Raw genomic sequence first — 18,582 nt, forward strand, 5'->3', positions numbered from 1 at the left:
TTTGTAATTCATTTGTTATTTTATTATCAAGATTTAGCAATAAAAGAAGTAATTCCCTTCTCCATTAGACCGTGGTCTAAGTCTAACTTTGTGGTAAGCACGATCACATCACACCTAAACTAGTTTAGCCAATAACCCTTTACCAACAACGAATTTTATCTTTTAGTTTTTATTTTACAAATTTAAAATATTTAGTGATTCTTTTCCAATTAATAGTATATTTGTTATAATGAATGGACTGTTTATTCTAATTAGAATATGGACACTTACTTTTTTTTTTTAAATAAGTTGAGCCTTTTTTACCTATTAGTTTTTTTTCTATTTATTTTATTGTGTTTTTTATTTTATTTTAATACTTCTCATTTTTTAAATGAGTGTTTCTACGGATTTTTAAAATATTAATAGAAGTAAAATACAAAAAAAGAAATTCCTCATTAAATATTATTATTATTAACGATAAATCTTCTTCCAATATTCAAGTTCTTCTTTAAGAGCCTTCTATGATTAATTGGATCAAAATAAGTAGGATGACACTTAAAGGGATTGTCTTGAATACGCAAAGTTTAGATATTTTCAAAAGTAGTAGAAAATATATTGGTAGTTTTTCTTCATTTTTAGATGTACATAATTTTATTCACGCAGAATATTAGTTTTGGGGTATGGTTTATCTTTGTTCATTTTGATGTTTTTGTTACTTCTTTAAAATTGAGAATTAGCATTCGCTTTGAGAGAAAATTGAGTGTGTATGTTTTGCCTAACCTTGTTTTTTGTGTTGGAGGTTTCTATGGTTAATTGAACCAAAATCTTGAATATGCACTCTGCAGACAGTTTTGGAAGTAGTACAAAAATAGTAGAAAATAAATTGCTAGTTTTTCTTTTTCTTTTAGATGCACATAATTTTATTTATGCCGGGGATTTGGGTTTTGTGGTTAAAGTATGCATGAATTATTAATTCTAGAAAGTTTTAGATAGAATGTGATTCTTCTTTTGTTGATTTGGTCTTTTCTTCTATTTCGACTATGCCTTGGGTGTTAAGAGAAAAATAAACCAAATATTTATACCTGTTTAAAAAATACACAATTTCAAATTTTTTATATTGTTTAGAAGGTTATATTCAGTATCCTATTTTATCATACAAGTTTGGATTTTTAGTCTATAATAAGCTTCATCTTTCCATGTCCAAAATTGTATAATTTTTTTTAAAAGTTTTATTATAGATTTGGTTTTATCATAGAAGGTTGTATATTTCTTTGCATCTTTTATTGTATTTTAATAATTTTTCAAATAATGATACATGTTTAGAGATTTAGTCTAACTTAGATGTAAAAGTACATCATGACTAGTAAAACAAATCTATTTGTTTTATTTGAAAGTACTTTCTAAAAAGCATATAACTACAAACAAATTTATACATAATCAATTTTGGCGGCTCTTGGATTTTTTTTTTTCTCCTTTTACAGTTTTTAGTTTTACAGTAATAAAAATAAATAAATACTAATGATTTTTAATTTTAATTTAAACAAAATATAAAAACATTTCCATTCCATTTTCCTTTGATTTTCATTAATATTTTGATGTTTAAAGAATACTTGGAAATCTTATTCAGTGATGATCTATTTGATAAAAAAAAAATCAATCTGTAATTTATTTCATAAAATTAAATTAAGTGATTGTTATATTTGATGTACCTACTAATAATTCAATGAATAATTTATATACTGTAAATGAATCAATCAAATAAATTCATCTTTCATTTCATGATAATCGAGTGAAATGTCTCTTTAAACTGAAGATAAATAATAAATATTTTCCATAGGTTGACCTTAAAAGAACATCAACAGCAATATCAGTTTGTTTCTAACAAAAAAAAAGTACCCCATTACATCTAGAATCAAGTTTGTACACAAGAAAACCTCGACCAAAATAAAACCTCGAGATTTCATAGGAATACTATAACTAGAGTGTTCATAGGAATATCATATTATGTAACAGATGCATAACTAGAGCACAGTTCAAATCACAGTACATCCAACGGTTCTCCGTATGCAAACCCTATCTTAGTGTGCATGCTTATGTGCCAAGAGTTTATAGGAACTACCAAGCAGAGTTCAAATCACAGGGGAAGTACGTCCAAAGGTTTCACTGCTGCAACACTACAGAGTTGTGGTCGAGAGTACTTTTCATATGCAACTGTCAACTTTCCAACCCCTGCAGCTTTGTGGAACTTGAGTATCATTTCCGCACAATCCCTACAAATGTTACAGTCAGCATAAATGGAATTCATCCCAAATTTTAAAAGTGACAGAAAAAGTTAAGAGTAAATGCCTGAGCTGTGAAACTTCATAACGCGCATGTTTGTGAAGTAATGGGGTCCATGGTGGAGATATTTGCAAAGTAGACCGTGCTACATACAGAGCTGATGCACACAGTAATGAAGGCTTGAATGCTAAAGCCTCATATTCAACTAAGCATAGGTCAACCAGAAAGAATGCCATGTGTTCAATCTGGAAGAATAAATCAAGACAAATTGTTAGAAATCAAACTTCATGTGTTCCTGCAAAGACTGATTGATTTTTCATATTCAAATTGATTTTTTACTAATAACGTCTAGCTGCAATGATAAACTAAATTTGGACGACCATGCATGCTGAATTACATACCTTTTTATTTGATTGACCAGCCTTCAGAAACCGCACCAAAAAAACATAATGAGTAGGAGCATTGAGACGGAACTTTAATTTTCTAAGAATAAGTTTTTCCTGTATGTAAAGAGAACCAAACGACAAATTAGAATAAAACTTCAAGTAATTGAGCAAAGGGAAAATTTTAGAATTTATGCATTGCCCCGTGTAAACTTCCTCATTCATATTTTTTGAGCAAAAAAGAATAGTTCGATCAATCTGTATTATCTGAATGAAAATTTCACCAATTTGCTAAGCCATTCATCACATGCTATGAAATATATCAAGATTCAAGTTCACTCTTAAACATGACGATGAAAGGGAGAAGTTCAATTACGTATGCTTAATAATATGGAATTCTTACCATTCCAAGCATTTCATCTCTAGTATACCCAGCAGAGATGCTAATTAAATCTTTGACCTGGAACAAATGCAACAAAAAAAAAAAAAATGAGCCCGATAAAGCATGTCCTCTTTTCTTCAAAAGTGTAAATGCTCAAATATGGCTTCTTACCCTAGGATGCCAAAAATCCTCATACTTTGAAGCCAGCAAAAGTGCTGTAAGACCAACTAACTGCATATCAGTCTTTTTGATAGTCACCAGGGAGAGATATTGATCCAGTAACGTAATAGTGAGATACAGTGTTTCTGGCATCAAATCAAATTTGAAGTGTACCTACAATAGCCAATGATGATAGACAAAGAAAGTGACTGATAAGTAATCGGTAGAACAAGAAAAAGGAAGAAACAACATGATGAAAGAAAAGCCATGGAGATCCTTTACTTCGATGAGCCAGTTGATCAAAATGCCCCGCAAATGTGCTGTGATGTCAGTCTGAATTGACATGTAATTTGCTAGAGCTGGATTACGTGCCTGCAGTTGAAAGCAATTTTTTAATAAATAGAAACTTTACTTGATACTAGAGGATACTGATAAAATGTAAATATAAATTTGTATAGATGAAAGCTAGTGGTATCATGATTACACCAAAAAGTAAGCCACAAAATCAATTAAACAATGTCATTCAAACGATGACAGATGCTGAACAAGGTTGCATCATCTCCTTCTGTTGGTATAATAAAGTATTTATTCAAGCATATGGGAGAAGAGTAAAACATCAAAATAAAAAATTACAATTGATCAAGACCTCCATATAAAAGGATTTTTAAAATATAAAACAAAAAAAAAAAAACAGTATATATTGGAAGTGCTGATTACGATAATTGCTGGTCGATTGTCAAGTTTTTTTAAATTATATTTAATACAGTCAACTTTTGGAAATGTTGGGGTACCAATTACAGTAAAAAACAATAACTCAGTGGCCAAAGTAAGAAATGAGAAAAAAAAAAGGATAAGAACCTCAAAAAGATGAATAATTTTTCCCTCCTAATTTTTCTCTAAGTAAACTAAAATTATAGAAAGACTTTGGGATGATTTAAAGGCTCCACCAAAGCTTCTATATGTAGGCTTGGTGGGGGCATATCACAAAGTAAAACGTTTACTACTTACATCCGTCGTGGGATTTTATTCTTAAATGCATAGTCCTCGGAAGCTTACAAATCTAAAAATGTTTGTTGTAGAAAATTATTTACTAATTCCATACTTGGTGGAGCTATTAAAGCCTGCAGTGGAATGGGAGGGAAATAGAAAGAAAGAGACAAGCATGTTCATTAGAGAAGAACTTCACTCAATTATAAAAAGAAAATTATTTCTCTAGAGTAACGAGTAACATAACAAAGTGCAAACAAAATAGCTGAATCATAGACATCATGCAGCTGGAGCTATTCTTGAAGAAGAATCAAGGTAAAAAGTAAGGAAGATAGGTTGGAAAATTCAATGCATGCAGAGACTAATAATTATGAGATGAGATCGTTGTAGGGGAAGTCAAAAATCGCAGTAGATCAAAATTTCAAGAATTTCAAATACTACAACTGGGGCAGGAGTGCACTTGGAGAAAGATTGTTAGTAAAAGAATGGAGGAAGCATCAACGTCTCATAGTTGCTACAAGTATCAACCTCTCAACCATCCATGTTATATTATCACCTCTCAAGTACATCTAATACCATCACAGAAGATATTCACTCAACTACTAAAAAAAGGTACATATTTAGAGTAATGGGTAACAAAGAGGATAACATAACATAAAAAGGAGCTGACATCACAGGCACGATGAGTATTACCTCAGTAACCCAATAGTACTGATATATGTCATCAACGTATTCAGAAACTTCAAATTGATTGCTTTCATTATCTATACTGGGTAGGTTATCTTGCTCTCTAACTTCACTTTCCTTGAGAAACTGCAAAATAAGAGGTTACATGTCATTTAAATTTACAGAAACTAAAAAAGAACTAGTAGTTTCATTTGAGCATCAAAAACCTTAGATCCTTCGATTAATGAACTTGTATATGATTTTCGGCGGCTGGATTTTTTTCTTGGAATAATTTCTGACAAATCAGTTCTTAGAGTGCTCTCAGATGGAAGATGTCTTTGATTTGCATCATCAGAAACTGTCGAGCCATTCCCAGGAAGAGACAAAGAAACTGATTCTTTTTCCTGAGATAAGGTTGCACTAGTTGATTCTAATTTGTTCTGAGCTGATATGGATTTGTTCTGAGATGACGTTGCAAAAATTGATTCTAATTTACTCTGAGCTGATATGGATTTAGATTTTAAAGTCCTTTGCGCAATGGAAGCCTTGAGTGTGTTCTTAACAATTGGCTGAAACGAACAAGGTAAACTCAGTTTCACACTCTACAACAAATTTTCAATTACTTCTCACAAAGTTGGGAAAAAAAAATCAAAATGTAGAGGAAATTATTTACTGAGAAGACACTTCCTTGTCATTAAATGAACCAAGTAAAATATTTAAAGCTTGAACAACAGTGCATGTATCAATCATATCATATACATGTATGCGTTAAAAGGTTTTCTGGTATATTTTATTTCACCAAACCACATTATACTGTTCGGCCTTATCAATAATTATACAGCAGACTACAGACAACAGAGTGCAGCCAACATACCTTGGCAAACTTCCTTGAGGATGCATGTGAAACATTAGGCTGAACCCTGTATAACAGGTGAATTGCATGAAAGGAAAAATTAATATACAAATATATCAAATTGATAATTAATCTTTTATAAAGAATGTTAATTGTTAATGATGAGCATATACAGTCATTCAGCTATAATTAAATATGATAATGATTTCCTCTTTCATAGATTCTGTAGATATAAAATCATTCATCTGTCTTCCTGTTCCTAAACCCTAAAGTCCAGTTCCTATTGTCCTATATTCTTCGGAAAAAAAAAATCTGAGCAGGGTTAGCCCGTGCATTGTATATGCTGCAAGGCCACTGTTTATTCGAGGGGACATGTCAAAAACTTTTAAACGGAGTACTACGGGCACTTATGACTAATATTGTTAGAAAGTAGTAATAATTCAATATCAGAATGTTTAAACATGTCATTAGCAGGTACTATTGGAAAATGTTCAATATTAGCAGCCATGATGACAGTTCACAACAGACATTTAGGAGCAATTACATCAGAATAAAGAGTGTGAATGCAGCTATTAGTATTGGTTTTCTAGACATCACTTCATAATTATATACTGTGAATACATTAGATAGTCCAAAAGATCAACAACATCGTAGAACGTGGATTACGCTAAAAAGGAGTAATCTAAATATCACCGCCTTCAAGTGCCTCCTTATTTGGCCAATCAAAAATGCAGAGTGTCGAAGAAGCAGCTAGTTAGTATAGGTTTTCTAGACATCACTTCGTAATTATATAGGCTAACTAGCTAGATTCCTCAGTTTTGCAGCTTAAAGCTAATCAAACAGATAAAATGTACCAGAAGTGCATAATTTACAACAGAGGAAGCAGGAACGAAGCTTGATCAATTATCACTTACGTCAGAACAAAACCATCACTCACTCGATTCTTCCATAGATGGTTTCTTGCATTAACCAGTTGGGAACTCTCTCTTCTATTTGTTGTTGCCTTAGCTGAAATCAATAACATACTAAGTTTAATTAACATAGCAGACATTTTCTCAAAGTGCTTATCTATGCCAAAACTTCTTACAGGGAAGACAACTTTGGCCTTTTGCTGTTAGAGAACTTCTAACATTTTCCTGCAAGGAAGCAAAGTGCAAGTATAAGAAAAGGAAAAGGATTTTGAAAAAAGAAAAAGAATGATATGGCAATCTGAATAAGCACAGCTATATTTTTTTGGAACTTTCTAGCACTAGGAAAGACAAACAATAACAAGAAATATTACCTTCGTTTTACTCGTATCTTCTCTGATTACCCTGCTTGGTACCGGTAAAGACTTCCTTGAAGTGCTTGGAAAAGACAAAGAATATACTGGTTTCAGTTCACGTCATTCATAAAACTAATTTGAACCAATAAAATGAAATATTAAGAAACCTCGTAGCTGTAGTCTTCCATGTAAACCTGCAAAATATAAAATAAAAGGCAATATAATTTATGTAATGAAGTTCTTGGAAGCATAAAAGTCAACCATTAATAACTTTAATATCCTATTAAATGTAAGATGAATAAAAGAAAGTATCCTAAGTACCTGTCCTTTGTGGAAAAAACTGATTGACCTCCTTTTGTATTATTCTTCTGATCATCTAATGGGAGAAAAACCTCTAAATGATATTCTAAACATACAAAATACAATAAAAATATTTATGAGGTAATGAATCAGTCACCTTTATTGAGAGCATCTAACCGAACATCAGCTTTACTATTATTTCTTTGCACTCTTCCCTAATTTAAATTTAAACAAGAAAAATTATCAGTGCTTCATCATAGTATAGACCCAAGGAAGTTTAAATTAATGTTTATATTTTATAAATGCTTCCCTTTTACCATGACCATCTCGGCATGATAAAAAAAGTTAAGATGTACCACCGTTAATGCTGCCGAATGGAAAAAATATTCTTTGATAGAGCTCTTTGGAAAAACAGAAAAACAACTTTTAAAAAAATATTATGCATAATCATATCTTTTTAAACAGAGAGAAAATAGAAGTGTGAAATTAGGGTTGATGGTTTAGTAGGACTTCTTTTCACTTTATTATTCTTTTATACTTCACTTCGTAGATTACATAGCCAAAACTTCATCGATTGGGTCATTTTGGCGTATTGAGTCTATAACTAACACCAGTAAAAGGAGTACCCCTCTACAAAAAGCACGTATCATGTTTAATAAACTTGGGCTTAACAGAAGATTGGTTAAGTGGTTAACATACCGTGATGGACTTCCTCAAAGATACACCCACTATTTTTGTACTTGAACCTGTTGAAACCCTGGAAAGGCACATAAGATATACAAAATCAAATAATAAAGCAAACACTAGAGGAAATAATATACTATCAAGCAATTGGAGAGAATACTGCATCAATCTCTGCTTGACAAAAATAAACATCACAAGATCAAATTCTTTCAATGTCAAAGGTCCATGTGACTAAAAGATATGAAAGCTTTTAAAATATGAAATAATTCAAGAGTTTTTCCATCTAGGAGCTTAAGCACCTAGAAGACTTGGTTATGCCTAGTATAAACATCACTATGACCATATAGTAAAGAAATGCAAAAAATTGCTTTTGGCCCCATTCTTCTAGAGGAATATTAAGCTTCAATCTGATAAGACAGGTCTCTGAACATTGAACAGTTCTCAAGAACAAAGATCTCTTGTGTGAGAAGGTACGTTAAGCTACTTAATTATAACATATTCATGTGATTCTACCCATCAGCTTAAGTATTTTATATGATAGGATATATACAGAAGGACAGAGAATAAACTAATTAATAATCTAAACTTAAGATGATTGAATGTGATTTCAAGACTAGGTGTGTTTGATAGAGAGAAAAGAAATAGAAGAGGTAGGTGACAAAAGAGAAGACAAATAGGTGAAAATGAGATGGTAATAGAAGTTGTTTAGTTGAAAAGGAGAAAATGAAAAAATAAACTTTAAAGAAAGTTTGGTTTTATTTATATTTATATTTACAATATCAATAATAGTAATTATTTTAGCATTAATATTATTTAGTTTAATTCCATTGTTAATAATATTATTTTTATTTTCATTTATTTTGTTTATATTATTATTTTATGTTTTTAAAAAGAATAAGAAAAGGAAGGGGATTGTTCACAGAGTGTTTTTCTTGCTCTCTTCTTTCTTCTTCTGTGCAGAAACTTATTCGTCTGCGTTAACCTACCAACTTGTGTAGTTAGTTTTGACATTTTGTTGAAATTGAAGGATTGAGATAGGAAGGACAAAGAGAGTTAAACTACTTAAAATCTAAAACAGACATGAATTCATGATACAAAAAAATAATATAAACACTAACCCCTTACTTATTCTAATGTAGACTCCTAATCCTATGGGAGCATTTAATATACTATGAAATATGAAACCACTCCCAAGGGATCATTTAATATACTAGAAGTCAAAAGCCAAAGCTAATAAGTTTGTTGTTACATTTAACAAGAAAAGAAAATTAAAAATGATGCGCCAAAATGAAGCTGAATTGGGTTTGGACTACATTTGAGACAGAAGCGGGACAAAATCACGATTAGACCAGATATTGTCTAGGAACAGACATTGTCTAGAACTACGGACAACACTGACGGAAAGAAGAAATGGATCTTACCACCAAACAAGAAAAGTCGGTGGTCCAACGGAGACACATAGCAACGGGAAGGTGGCCAATTGGGACAAGGGGTTGGATATAACCGGAGATATCTAGGGCAAACGTGTTCCAGCATGGACGAGAAAGGTTGACAGTTGACGTGATATGACGTGAGAGAAAATACTTTCATAAACCACTATTTTTTACTAATACTAGACCACTCGTAACCTAATTAATGAAGTGAAAAACCCATGAAACATGAAATTGAAATCCATAACCACTCGTAAGAGATATTTAACACACTCTAAGATACAGTAAATATTATGAGGAAATTTCTAGATATTCAAACAAAATCAAAGGTGAAAATGTTTAGGTTGCCACTGGATATTATCGAGCAATCTATCAGAAAATCCAAAACAAAATATGTCACAAAAGAATGACGTTAATAGTGGACTGTATATCAGCTGATATGTGAGATGAAATATATATGAAATTTTTATATAATTGTACAAAATAAGTATCCAAAAATATCTTGCAAATGTTCTATTTAAACAGTGTAATACTAGCACCTCCCTTTAACTTTCTTTCTATCCACAATAAATATGATTCTTACTTCATTTTTGAGTTAGCATGCCCAAGAGCTGCTGTGAACTTTTCTTCAACATTGCTAACATCAGACAATGCCTTTCTCACAGCTGTATTTGCTATAAGAAGCCAGAATAAGAGAAAATGAGAAGTGTGTTATTCCACGTAATTTTAACACAAAATGAGTTCAGTTAACACTTACAAGTACCATATTTGCCACTACTTTTATCCATACTCTGTTTGATACCACCCTTCACCATTAAAGTTGCATAATAGTTAGACATATGGAGTGTAATGTAACCAAGGACAGACTCAAGAATACAAAATATTTAGACCTCAAAAACTATTAGAAGTTCAGAATGTTTATATTACCTTTGGATTACTGGTACTACCAAGAATATTCCCTTTGCTTGCTACCACGGTACTCCTTCTGCATAAATTGCAAAGGAGCAGAGAGAACATATAGATAGATCACTACAGTGCTTTTACATACTTCAGGCATATAGGAACATCTACAAGAAATGAATATTATTCTGCCATATGTTGTCACGGTTTCACAAAAAACAACCGTTTCAGACAGTGACATAAAAATCACAAAACAAGCCAGCAGATTCATACTTCATATGAATAGCATCAAAGATACAATCTTAAGACACGCCCATCCAATTTGACCTCAAGAGGCCGTTAAAAGCTCGGTTATCTAAAACCCCTTTCACTGATATGACACGACTAAAGGGCTTCCTTATCTATCTGATATCTCATTAAAAGCAAACAATTAATCAAAATCATTTTGACAACATTAAATTTCTACAGTTGTTCACGATTTTAGCATCTAGAAACCACCCATGGAGCAGAAAGCACATCATTTTAAGTCCACTAAGGCACCATACCTTGAACTTGCAACTGTTCCTCTGGCAGAAGTCCTAAAGAAACAATCAAAATCAGTTCTGAAAAATATTTACACATATGTATTTGCTATAAATTCCCAATCACAAAAAAAAAAAAAAAAAAAAATACTTACGTATTCCCATCACCAGCTTTAGTCCGGTCAATTTCCGAAAAAACCTTGAAATTCCTACCACCCACTGCTCAATATACATACAAAATCAGCAAAAGCATATAACATTTCGGGAACAACAAAAAACAACACAGGAAAAAAAAATCAAACAAATACATATATACCGCTTGGGCGAGATTGGGCAGCACCACCGACCACAGAGGCTCGAGTTGAGCCCACTCTCGATTTTCCCTGAAGCATGAAAGAACCAAACAAGAATTAGGGTTTAAAGGCAGAATCGAAGGTGAAAACCTCGTGAAAAATAATAGCATGATTGTGCGAAATTTGAAAATCGTAGTGTAATGATTGAAAGGTGCAAATTGAAATAGTGAGAATTGGAGAGTGAAACCCCTACCGTGAGAGAAACCATTGAGGTATTGGTTTGAAGTGTTGAAGAGCTTGATGCAGAAAAAGCAGAGGAAAAAAGGAGAGAAAAAATGTACCGTTGAGAGCGAGTGAAAATTGAATGAGAAAATCACGCGCCTTTGTCTTTAGATTTTGAATTTACGTGCTTTTACGTTAATACCCTTCTGCTTTTAAAAAACAAAAGACATGAAATAAAATAAATAGGAATTTCTTTTTATTTTTAATTATATAGTAAATAAGTTTTAAGTCTATGCAAATACGATATTAATTCATTACGATTTATATAAAAAATAATTTTGGTATTTGATAGAAGAATTCTTTTTAATTTCTGAAATTGAAAAGTTTGTTATTATAAAAAAAATAACATTTGTAGCAAATAATATTTATGGGAAATGATTTTTGACTAATTTTTTTCACCAAAATGTTCCCGTGGAGAGAAGTAGAAACTAACTAACTTTCTCGAGTTAAATAAGTACTTGGGTGAAATTAATAAACTATCATGTTATTTTTATTAAATCATTTATTTGGTAAAAACAACATATTATGTTATTAATTTCTAAAAATTTTGTATAAATACTTTTCTACAATATTTACTCATCAACCAAAAGACTTTATTCATTTCTAATAATCCTAATTGCTCTATTTGTAACATCTCATTTAATAGTTTTTCACGTTATCAAATAAAACATTATATTATGATTAAGCACAACAGATAGTAAAGAGAGCAGCAATATAGATTATACAGCTGATACAGTCATCCAAAAACATCCTATGAATTTCTGGTGAAGAACATAGGTACTCAAACATAAACTAAAACATCTCAAAACTACATGGTATCTAATCCATGAGAACTACCACGGAACTACTCAACGATCACTCAGCTCCTGCTAGAGAGAGGGGCATCATCATCTGGACTCGGTCCTGCTCACACCAACAGCAGGTGATCATAGCAAGGAGAAAACATAAGGAAAAACAGACATGAACGATAAGGGTGAGCAAACTGAGATTTGAGAGAAAAACATACAATTCATATTGAAAACATCAATACAAACATATTGCAATTATACATAAAATTCTAGACTCGATATCCGGATTGTGTAAGCGACATTGGAGCTTTTGGTGGCTTGCACCTGTGAAGGTTCCCAAACTCTGCAGAGTTTGGACACAAGGGGTTATCACCCAACCTCTCATAGGGTAAGTCCCCTTCGCGTCTAAGGCTCTATCGAGTCCAAAGACTAGGACCTCCTGCTACTCCTCACGACATAATCCATTCTACTCTACATGAGCATGAATGATTATTGGAATTTTAGGATGCCATCCAATACGGATTCCTCATGTCCTTACACACACTAACAAGCTCTTATGAATTTCCCTTGAAACTCCATTACAAACACAACTTCTCATCCTTCACAATCATCAAATATTCGATTCTCACTATATTCATAACAATATTTCAAGCATACAGGAGAGTAACTGCACATAATTACAATACTTCTTATCACTTCACTCATTAAAACAGGACTTCAAGCCATCCACTACAGTGGCCCTCGCCCAAGCTAGAAAATCCAGCCTAGGCGAGAGGCCATCTTGCTCAGGCGAGTCAATCTCGCCTAGGCGAGACTCTAACAGTGGCAAAATTAAAAACCTGGGCGAACTCTCGCTCAGGCTAGGCTGGTTCGCTTAGACGAGAACAACTCTCACTTAAGCGACTCCAGCTCGCCTAGGCGAGACTTCACGCAGGAACAGGGGTGATTTCTCTGATAGTTTCGGTTAGGTGAGAGCCACTCGCCCAGGCGAAAATACCAGTTTTCAAGCCTGTTCTTACATGCAAGAGTCCAGATTCATCACAAACTCAACAACACACAGTAATCACGCAATTCAATCATCAATTCAATACTTAAGCATGCAATTCAGACTTATCAAGACAAATTCTAAATGGTTTGAGTAAAAGTTAGCTAACTCCCCTTACCTTTGGAAATTTCCACTAGAATTGACTCTTCAACCAAAGAGAATACCTCAAACTCCCAACCTAAGGCACTGAATTACAATTGCAAATGGTGAGAACAGATTCTACCACAACCCAGAATGCTGGAGTTACTTAGAATTCGAAAATCAGAATATGAGGGGGGAAATACAAGTTGACTTACGCATAGGAAAGGAAGACTCAACTTGGGGAAGTGGTTCTGATCTTGCTTCAGCCCTAAATTCTGCAACAGGGAAGAGGATTAGACCTACTGCAGTAATTCTTTGGGTGAATTTGGTAGAGAGAAGGCAGAGAAAAAGTAGGGGAAGGAGAGGGTATTAGAGAGAGAGTGTGGGTTTTGTTTCTAGTGAAGTGGTGGCAGAGGGGGTTCTCACACTATTCCTTCTATCAATCACAAGTTTTGGTCATGAAAAAAAATTATTTTACCAAACAACAGTGCTATATTTAGTCCTTATCCTTTGATTATAATTAGTTTAGTGTTAAATTTATTCTGCTTCGATAATTCACTCTTTAATATTTAAAATTTAATTAGACATGTGTAATTTGATTTTAACATATTACTAGTAATTTATAATTAAATTTTTTATTTATTGTAATGCAATTATTTTTTACTATAGTACAAACAATGATTTTATCTTTAAAAAAATAATAAAATTATTAAATATCGTCTATATCTTTAAAATTACTTACTGTAATAAAATTGCATATATATATATATATATATATATATAATATAAAAACAATACTTCCTTTTTATTTTTATGTGATCCAAAAGTAATATAAAAACTAATTTAATCTACTTAAAAACTAAGAAAACAAACTACTAGGGATATTACCATAACACTCCTATCTAATTATCTGACACATGTCCAATAAATAGGTTTTTTCGTCATTTTGGTACCCTGTTGGAATGGTTTAACCAGCTGAAAACATTATTATTGTTTTGTCCCTCTTTTCTCCTCCGTAGTGAATTTGTGTTTAGGTATTTGGTAATTTCACCAACTTTTAAATGCATCTGAAACATTGCATCTGATTTGACCACCTTTCATTTCGAACGCAGAGGCTTGGTTTGAAGGCAGAAGCTTGCTTTGGAAGGAAGTTTACGTGATAAATATGGAAGAAGTTGTGTTATTAGTTTTTGTTTGTTGTTTTCCAGTTCTTTCTTCCTTCCATTTTTTATCCTTACTCCAAGTATTTCTGTATATTTTATGTGTTGCAATGTTTATGGGTAATGATAGAATGATATTTGGAAGGAAGTTTACGTGATAAATATGGAAGAAGTTTTGTTATTAGCTTTTGTTGTTTGTTTTGCAGTTCTTTCTTCCTTTCATTTTTTAACCTTACTCCAGGTATTTCTGTATATGTTCTTTGTTGCAATGTTTATGGGTAATGGTAGAATGATGTGAAAAGTTTTTTTAGCATTGTTCATAAAGGTTTCAGAGGTTGTTTTTTGTTGAAATTTTTGTTTTTGTTCATGATATGTACTCCAGTTTATATTTATGTTCTTGCATATCCATTTTTTTACTGTTCATTGTTTCCGTTTTGCTTTTAAGTAGTTTGATATTTTTATTCTATAGTTAATGCTTGTTATAGTTCTTTGTTGTTTTTTATTTTGTTTTATTTTGTTGTGTTTATTTGAATATTTTCTCTTGCTCGTTTTTCTTACAACAAATATTTTGATGTTTTATTTTTTTCCAATTTTTTGGTGTATTTTAGAAAGTGCAGTGGCGAAGAAGCTGGATATGATTAAAGATATTGATGGTAAGAGGAAAACTCTAAAGCTGGCAGTTAAAGTTGTTGATCATTGGTATGTTCAGTCTCGTGATTCTACTCTTCAGTTGGAGATGATTCTGATGGATGAAAATGTAAGTATTTCATGAGTAAACCTTTTAATTTTTTGATGTCTTATATATTTTAATTTGTTATGTTGATTATTTATTGTAGGCGGACAAAATACATTGCATTGTTCGCAGGGAGGAGTTTGACTTATGGGATAGCAAGTTGATTGAGGGAGAAACATATATCATGCACAATTTCAAGATACTGAAAAATGAAGGACAATACAGAGTATGTGAGCATCCTTACAAGTTATTGTTTATTGGTGCTACATCCGTGAAGTCGCAAGCTATTGCTAAACTTCCAACGAAGGCTTACACCTTTAAAAGTATTAAAGAGATTGTTAGTGGCAATTTTATTCCTGACTTGCTTATAGGTATGAGAATTATGATAACTGTTTTATTTTAAACAAATTTGCGTATGATAGTCATACTAACCCTATTTTATATATTATGTCATTGAGATTTGATTGGTGTGGTTGAGAATGTGAGAATCAAGCCTCAGTTCAAAAATGTAGACTCAAAGAATGTGGTGTTTACTTTGGTGGATCTGAGGTAAACTAATATAATTGTACTGTAATATTCTGTTAATATTTTGATTTATTTGAACTGAAAAATTTTTATTTGTTGCAGTGGTGCTGCAATTTGTTGTACATTGTGGGATGATTATTGCAAGAAGTTTGTACAGATGTTTAATGAGCTACCTAATTCGGAGAAGCTTGTGGTTATCATTACTCAAGCTAAAATCAAACCAGCTGCAGGTACATTTCTTTATGAAACATCTTCTTCCTTGACTGTGATTTTTCTTTTTTGTAACATTGGTTTTCATATGTAGGTGAATGGCCAGTTTTTGTTTCTAATACGTGGAATGATACAAAGTTGATCATGGAAAATGATTTTCCTCAAATAGTTCATTTTAAGAAACGAATGAAAGAGTAAGATATTCGAATACTCAAACAATAACTGGGAAATATTAAACCATGTTAATTATTTGAACTTGTACTGGAATGATTTTTCATATAGTAACAATAGTATAGTTGATTTTGTATTTTTTATTTGATTTGTAGAATTGATCCTGATGAAGTGATATTGAGTCAGTGTGCAAGTCAATTGACTCAGTCTTCCCAATATACTGATGCTGAACGTTTTGTATATAAATGTTTAGTGAAAAGTTTGTCTGAAATCCCATCAATGAAGAAGGTATGAAAGCAAGTTTTGAGGAATAACTTTATTTCATTTCTGTTGTTTAAAGGATTTTAACTTTAAATTTTTTTCTTTTGATATAGAAAGTTGTATGCGTGACTGTTGCAACGACTGTTAAGTTTAACTTAGATAATGAGGGCTGATATTATATGGTTTGCAACAATTGCAACAAAAGGACTTATGAAGCAGTTTCTTTCAAGTGCACTTATTGTGATAAGGATAATGCACTGCCTGTTTTCAAGTTGGTATATTGTTATATTGTATTTTACATTATGTAATCTATCTTAGTTGTTAATTGTAATTTTTTTTTTACTTTCTAGGTATAGGCTCCAAGTCCAGGTCTGTGATGATTCAAACAATTATGCTAACTTTGTTGTATGGGACCAAGAATGTAGCAACATCATTGGGTTGTCTGCTGTTGATTTCCAGAAAATAATGATTGAGGTCAACTTTTTTATATTTTGCATTGTTTATTTTGTATCTGCTATTAGTGGTGTGAAAAAAAAATGGTTTTTATATTATATTGTTGTCAATTACTGCTATGAAATGAAATTGGTTTTATATTATATTGTTGTTAATTACAATAGGTTGGTGAAGATGAACCCCTTTGCTTTCCTGATGCATTGGATGTAATGCTAGGTTGTACCTTTGCATTTAAAGTTCGAACCCAACCAAGAAATAAGTGTGCATCTGTCATTAAAGTTTCAAATGTTTCAGAAATAGTGGCACATGTTAAAAGTCTTATCCCTCCACTTCAAGTAAATATTAATTTTGAAATGATTTATATATTTCTTCCTATATGAATTACATGTAAATGTAAAATATTTTGATGTGTATTTGTATATGTAGATTGGTGATAGTAGTGATAAATGCAGTATGAATTTGGTATCTGAGAGTTCCAGTGTTATGGTAAGTATATTAAGGTGCAGTTTACGATTTTTTCTTAATCTGAATCTTAGTTTTTAAGTAGATATTACATAAATTGATCTGTGATTTTGTTCGTTTTGTAGATTTCAGAATTACGTGGAAAAGCTATTTGTAATTTGGCTGCAGACACTGATACTGATATAGTATATTCGTATTCAATTTCCTTTATGCATAATGTAAATTATAGAGTATTTGACATGATGATTTTTCTATTCTTAATTTTGTAGATGAGTTTGAGTGCTACTGGTGATAATGATTCGGATTATGTTGTAATTGGAACTCCAGGAAAGAGGTTATTGCCATGTAGTGAAAATTGCAACGAATCTTCTCAGGACATGGATTCTGCTCAACTATCCAGCACTAAGATGAAGAAGCTTATCAAGAAGGAGAAAACTTAATTTGATTTATATGTTCTGATTTGTATATGTTTTGATGTATATAATTTTGTGTGCTTTAGAACAATTATGGTTAAGCACTTTTTTAGCTATATATGTTCTGTAAATTAGGTTAAAGTACATTGTGCTTGATTCTGTTATGTTTTGTTTGATGTTGGACTCATTCCTGAATATATGTATCGAAACATCTTCCAATAGTATATAGTAGACGATTAATAAAATTATAGGTACTAACATTCATTAAAGGGCTATACATGGTTGATAATAAAGGAAATTATATTAAGTAGGTCTGTAAACATACAAAATCATATATAGTCTTTCAAAAGAAATTTAACAAAATCTACTTAAACTATTATCAAACTTAACATATAAACATTCATAGTGTACATTAAGTGATTAAAACATGAATTGTTCCTGAACGGTTTTTGTCAACTCCAAACATCAGTTTGTTTCCAGCTTCCAGTCCATTATCAACGTAAAACTGCTTCCACCCTCAAGTTAAGTAGCATTCCATACGCGATCTGTTACTCCATCTGATATTACATTCTCATAAACCGCCATTTTCATTGCTGAGGTTATACACTTTCCGATTCCTTACCAAGGCTACATCAGCAAATTGTGCATACTATAAATGAAATTGTGAATATGTCAAGTAATTTTATAAATTCATATAACAAAATAACTTCAGAAGCAATGAGACTTACCAGTGATGATGAGCGAATATCGTTTTCAGTTAATGTTTTCTCTGTTGAAAAGTAAAATGGATTTTCATCATTGCTTTCCATTGTAGTACTACAACTATCAGTTGATTTGTTGATGTAAGTTATTTCATCACCAGCCAAATAAAAAATCCTTACTAGGAATTTGTAATCTCCCATGTAAGTTAGTCTCAT

At 31.9% G+C, this 18,582-nt stretch overlaps 2 protein-coding genes across 2 annotated transcripts; one reads left to right on the forward strand and one right to left on the reverse strand.

Moving 5' to 3' along the window:
* Positions 1–1,836: 1,836 nt before the first annotated feature.
* LOC114168719 (putative cyclin-B3-1) lies at positions 1,837–11,446 on the reverse strand. The gene is made up of 23 exons (XM_028053630.1): positions 11,335–11,446; positions 11,105–11,171; positions 10,944–11,007; positions 10,813–10,845; positions 10,295–10,352; positions 10,125–10,173; positions 9,951–10,041; positions 7,953–8,010; positions 7,411–7,468; positions 7,275–7,329; positions 7,121–7,147; positions 6,972–7,035; positions 6,777–6,825; positions 6,604–6,697; positions 5,711–5,756; positions 5,064–5,405; positions 4,864–4,983; positions 3,466–3,555; positions 3,196–3,357; positions 3,046–3,102; positions 2,661–2,759; positions 2,326–2,504; positions 1,837–2,249 (listed from the first exon to the last, which is right to left on the reverse strand). The coding sequence occupies exons 1-23, from the start codon at positions 11,347–11,349 to the stop codon at positions 2,114–2,116; spliced, it is 2,013 nt and encodes a 670-aa protein (XP_027909431.1). The 5' UTR covers positions 11,350–11,446; the 3' UTR covers positions 1,837–2,113.
* Positions 11,447–13,464: 2,018 nt separating this feature from the next.
* LOC114170113 lies at positions 13,465–17,692 on the forward strand. The gene is made up of 13 exons (XM_028055600.1): positions 13,465–13,627; positions 15,046–15,194; positions 15,274–15,541; positions 15,629–15,719; positions 15,798–15,925; positions 16,000–16,099; positions 16,232–16,364; positions 16,497–16,612; positions 16,688–16,811; positions 16,955–17,125; positions 17,217–17,276; positions 17,378–17,437; positions 17,522–17,692. Exons 1-13 carry the CDS (start codon positions 13,465–13,467, stop codon positions 17,690–17,692), a joined length of 1,734 nt encoding a protein of 577 aa, XP_027911401.1.
* Positions 17,693–18,582: the final 890 nt, after the last annotated feature.

The sequence above is a fragment of the Vigna unguiculata genome, chromosome 11 (assembly GCF_004118075.2).
Source record: "Vigna unguiculata cultivar IT97K-499-35 chromosome 11, ASM411807v1, whole genome shotgun sequence".
Classification (NCBI taxonomy): domain Eukaryota; kingdom Viridiplantae; phylum Streptophyta; class Magnoliopsida; order Fabales; family Fabaceae; genus Vigna; species Vigna unguiculata.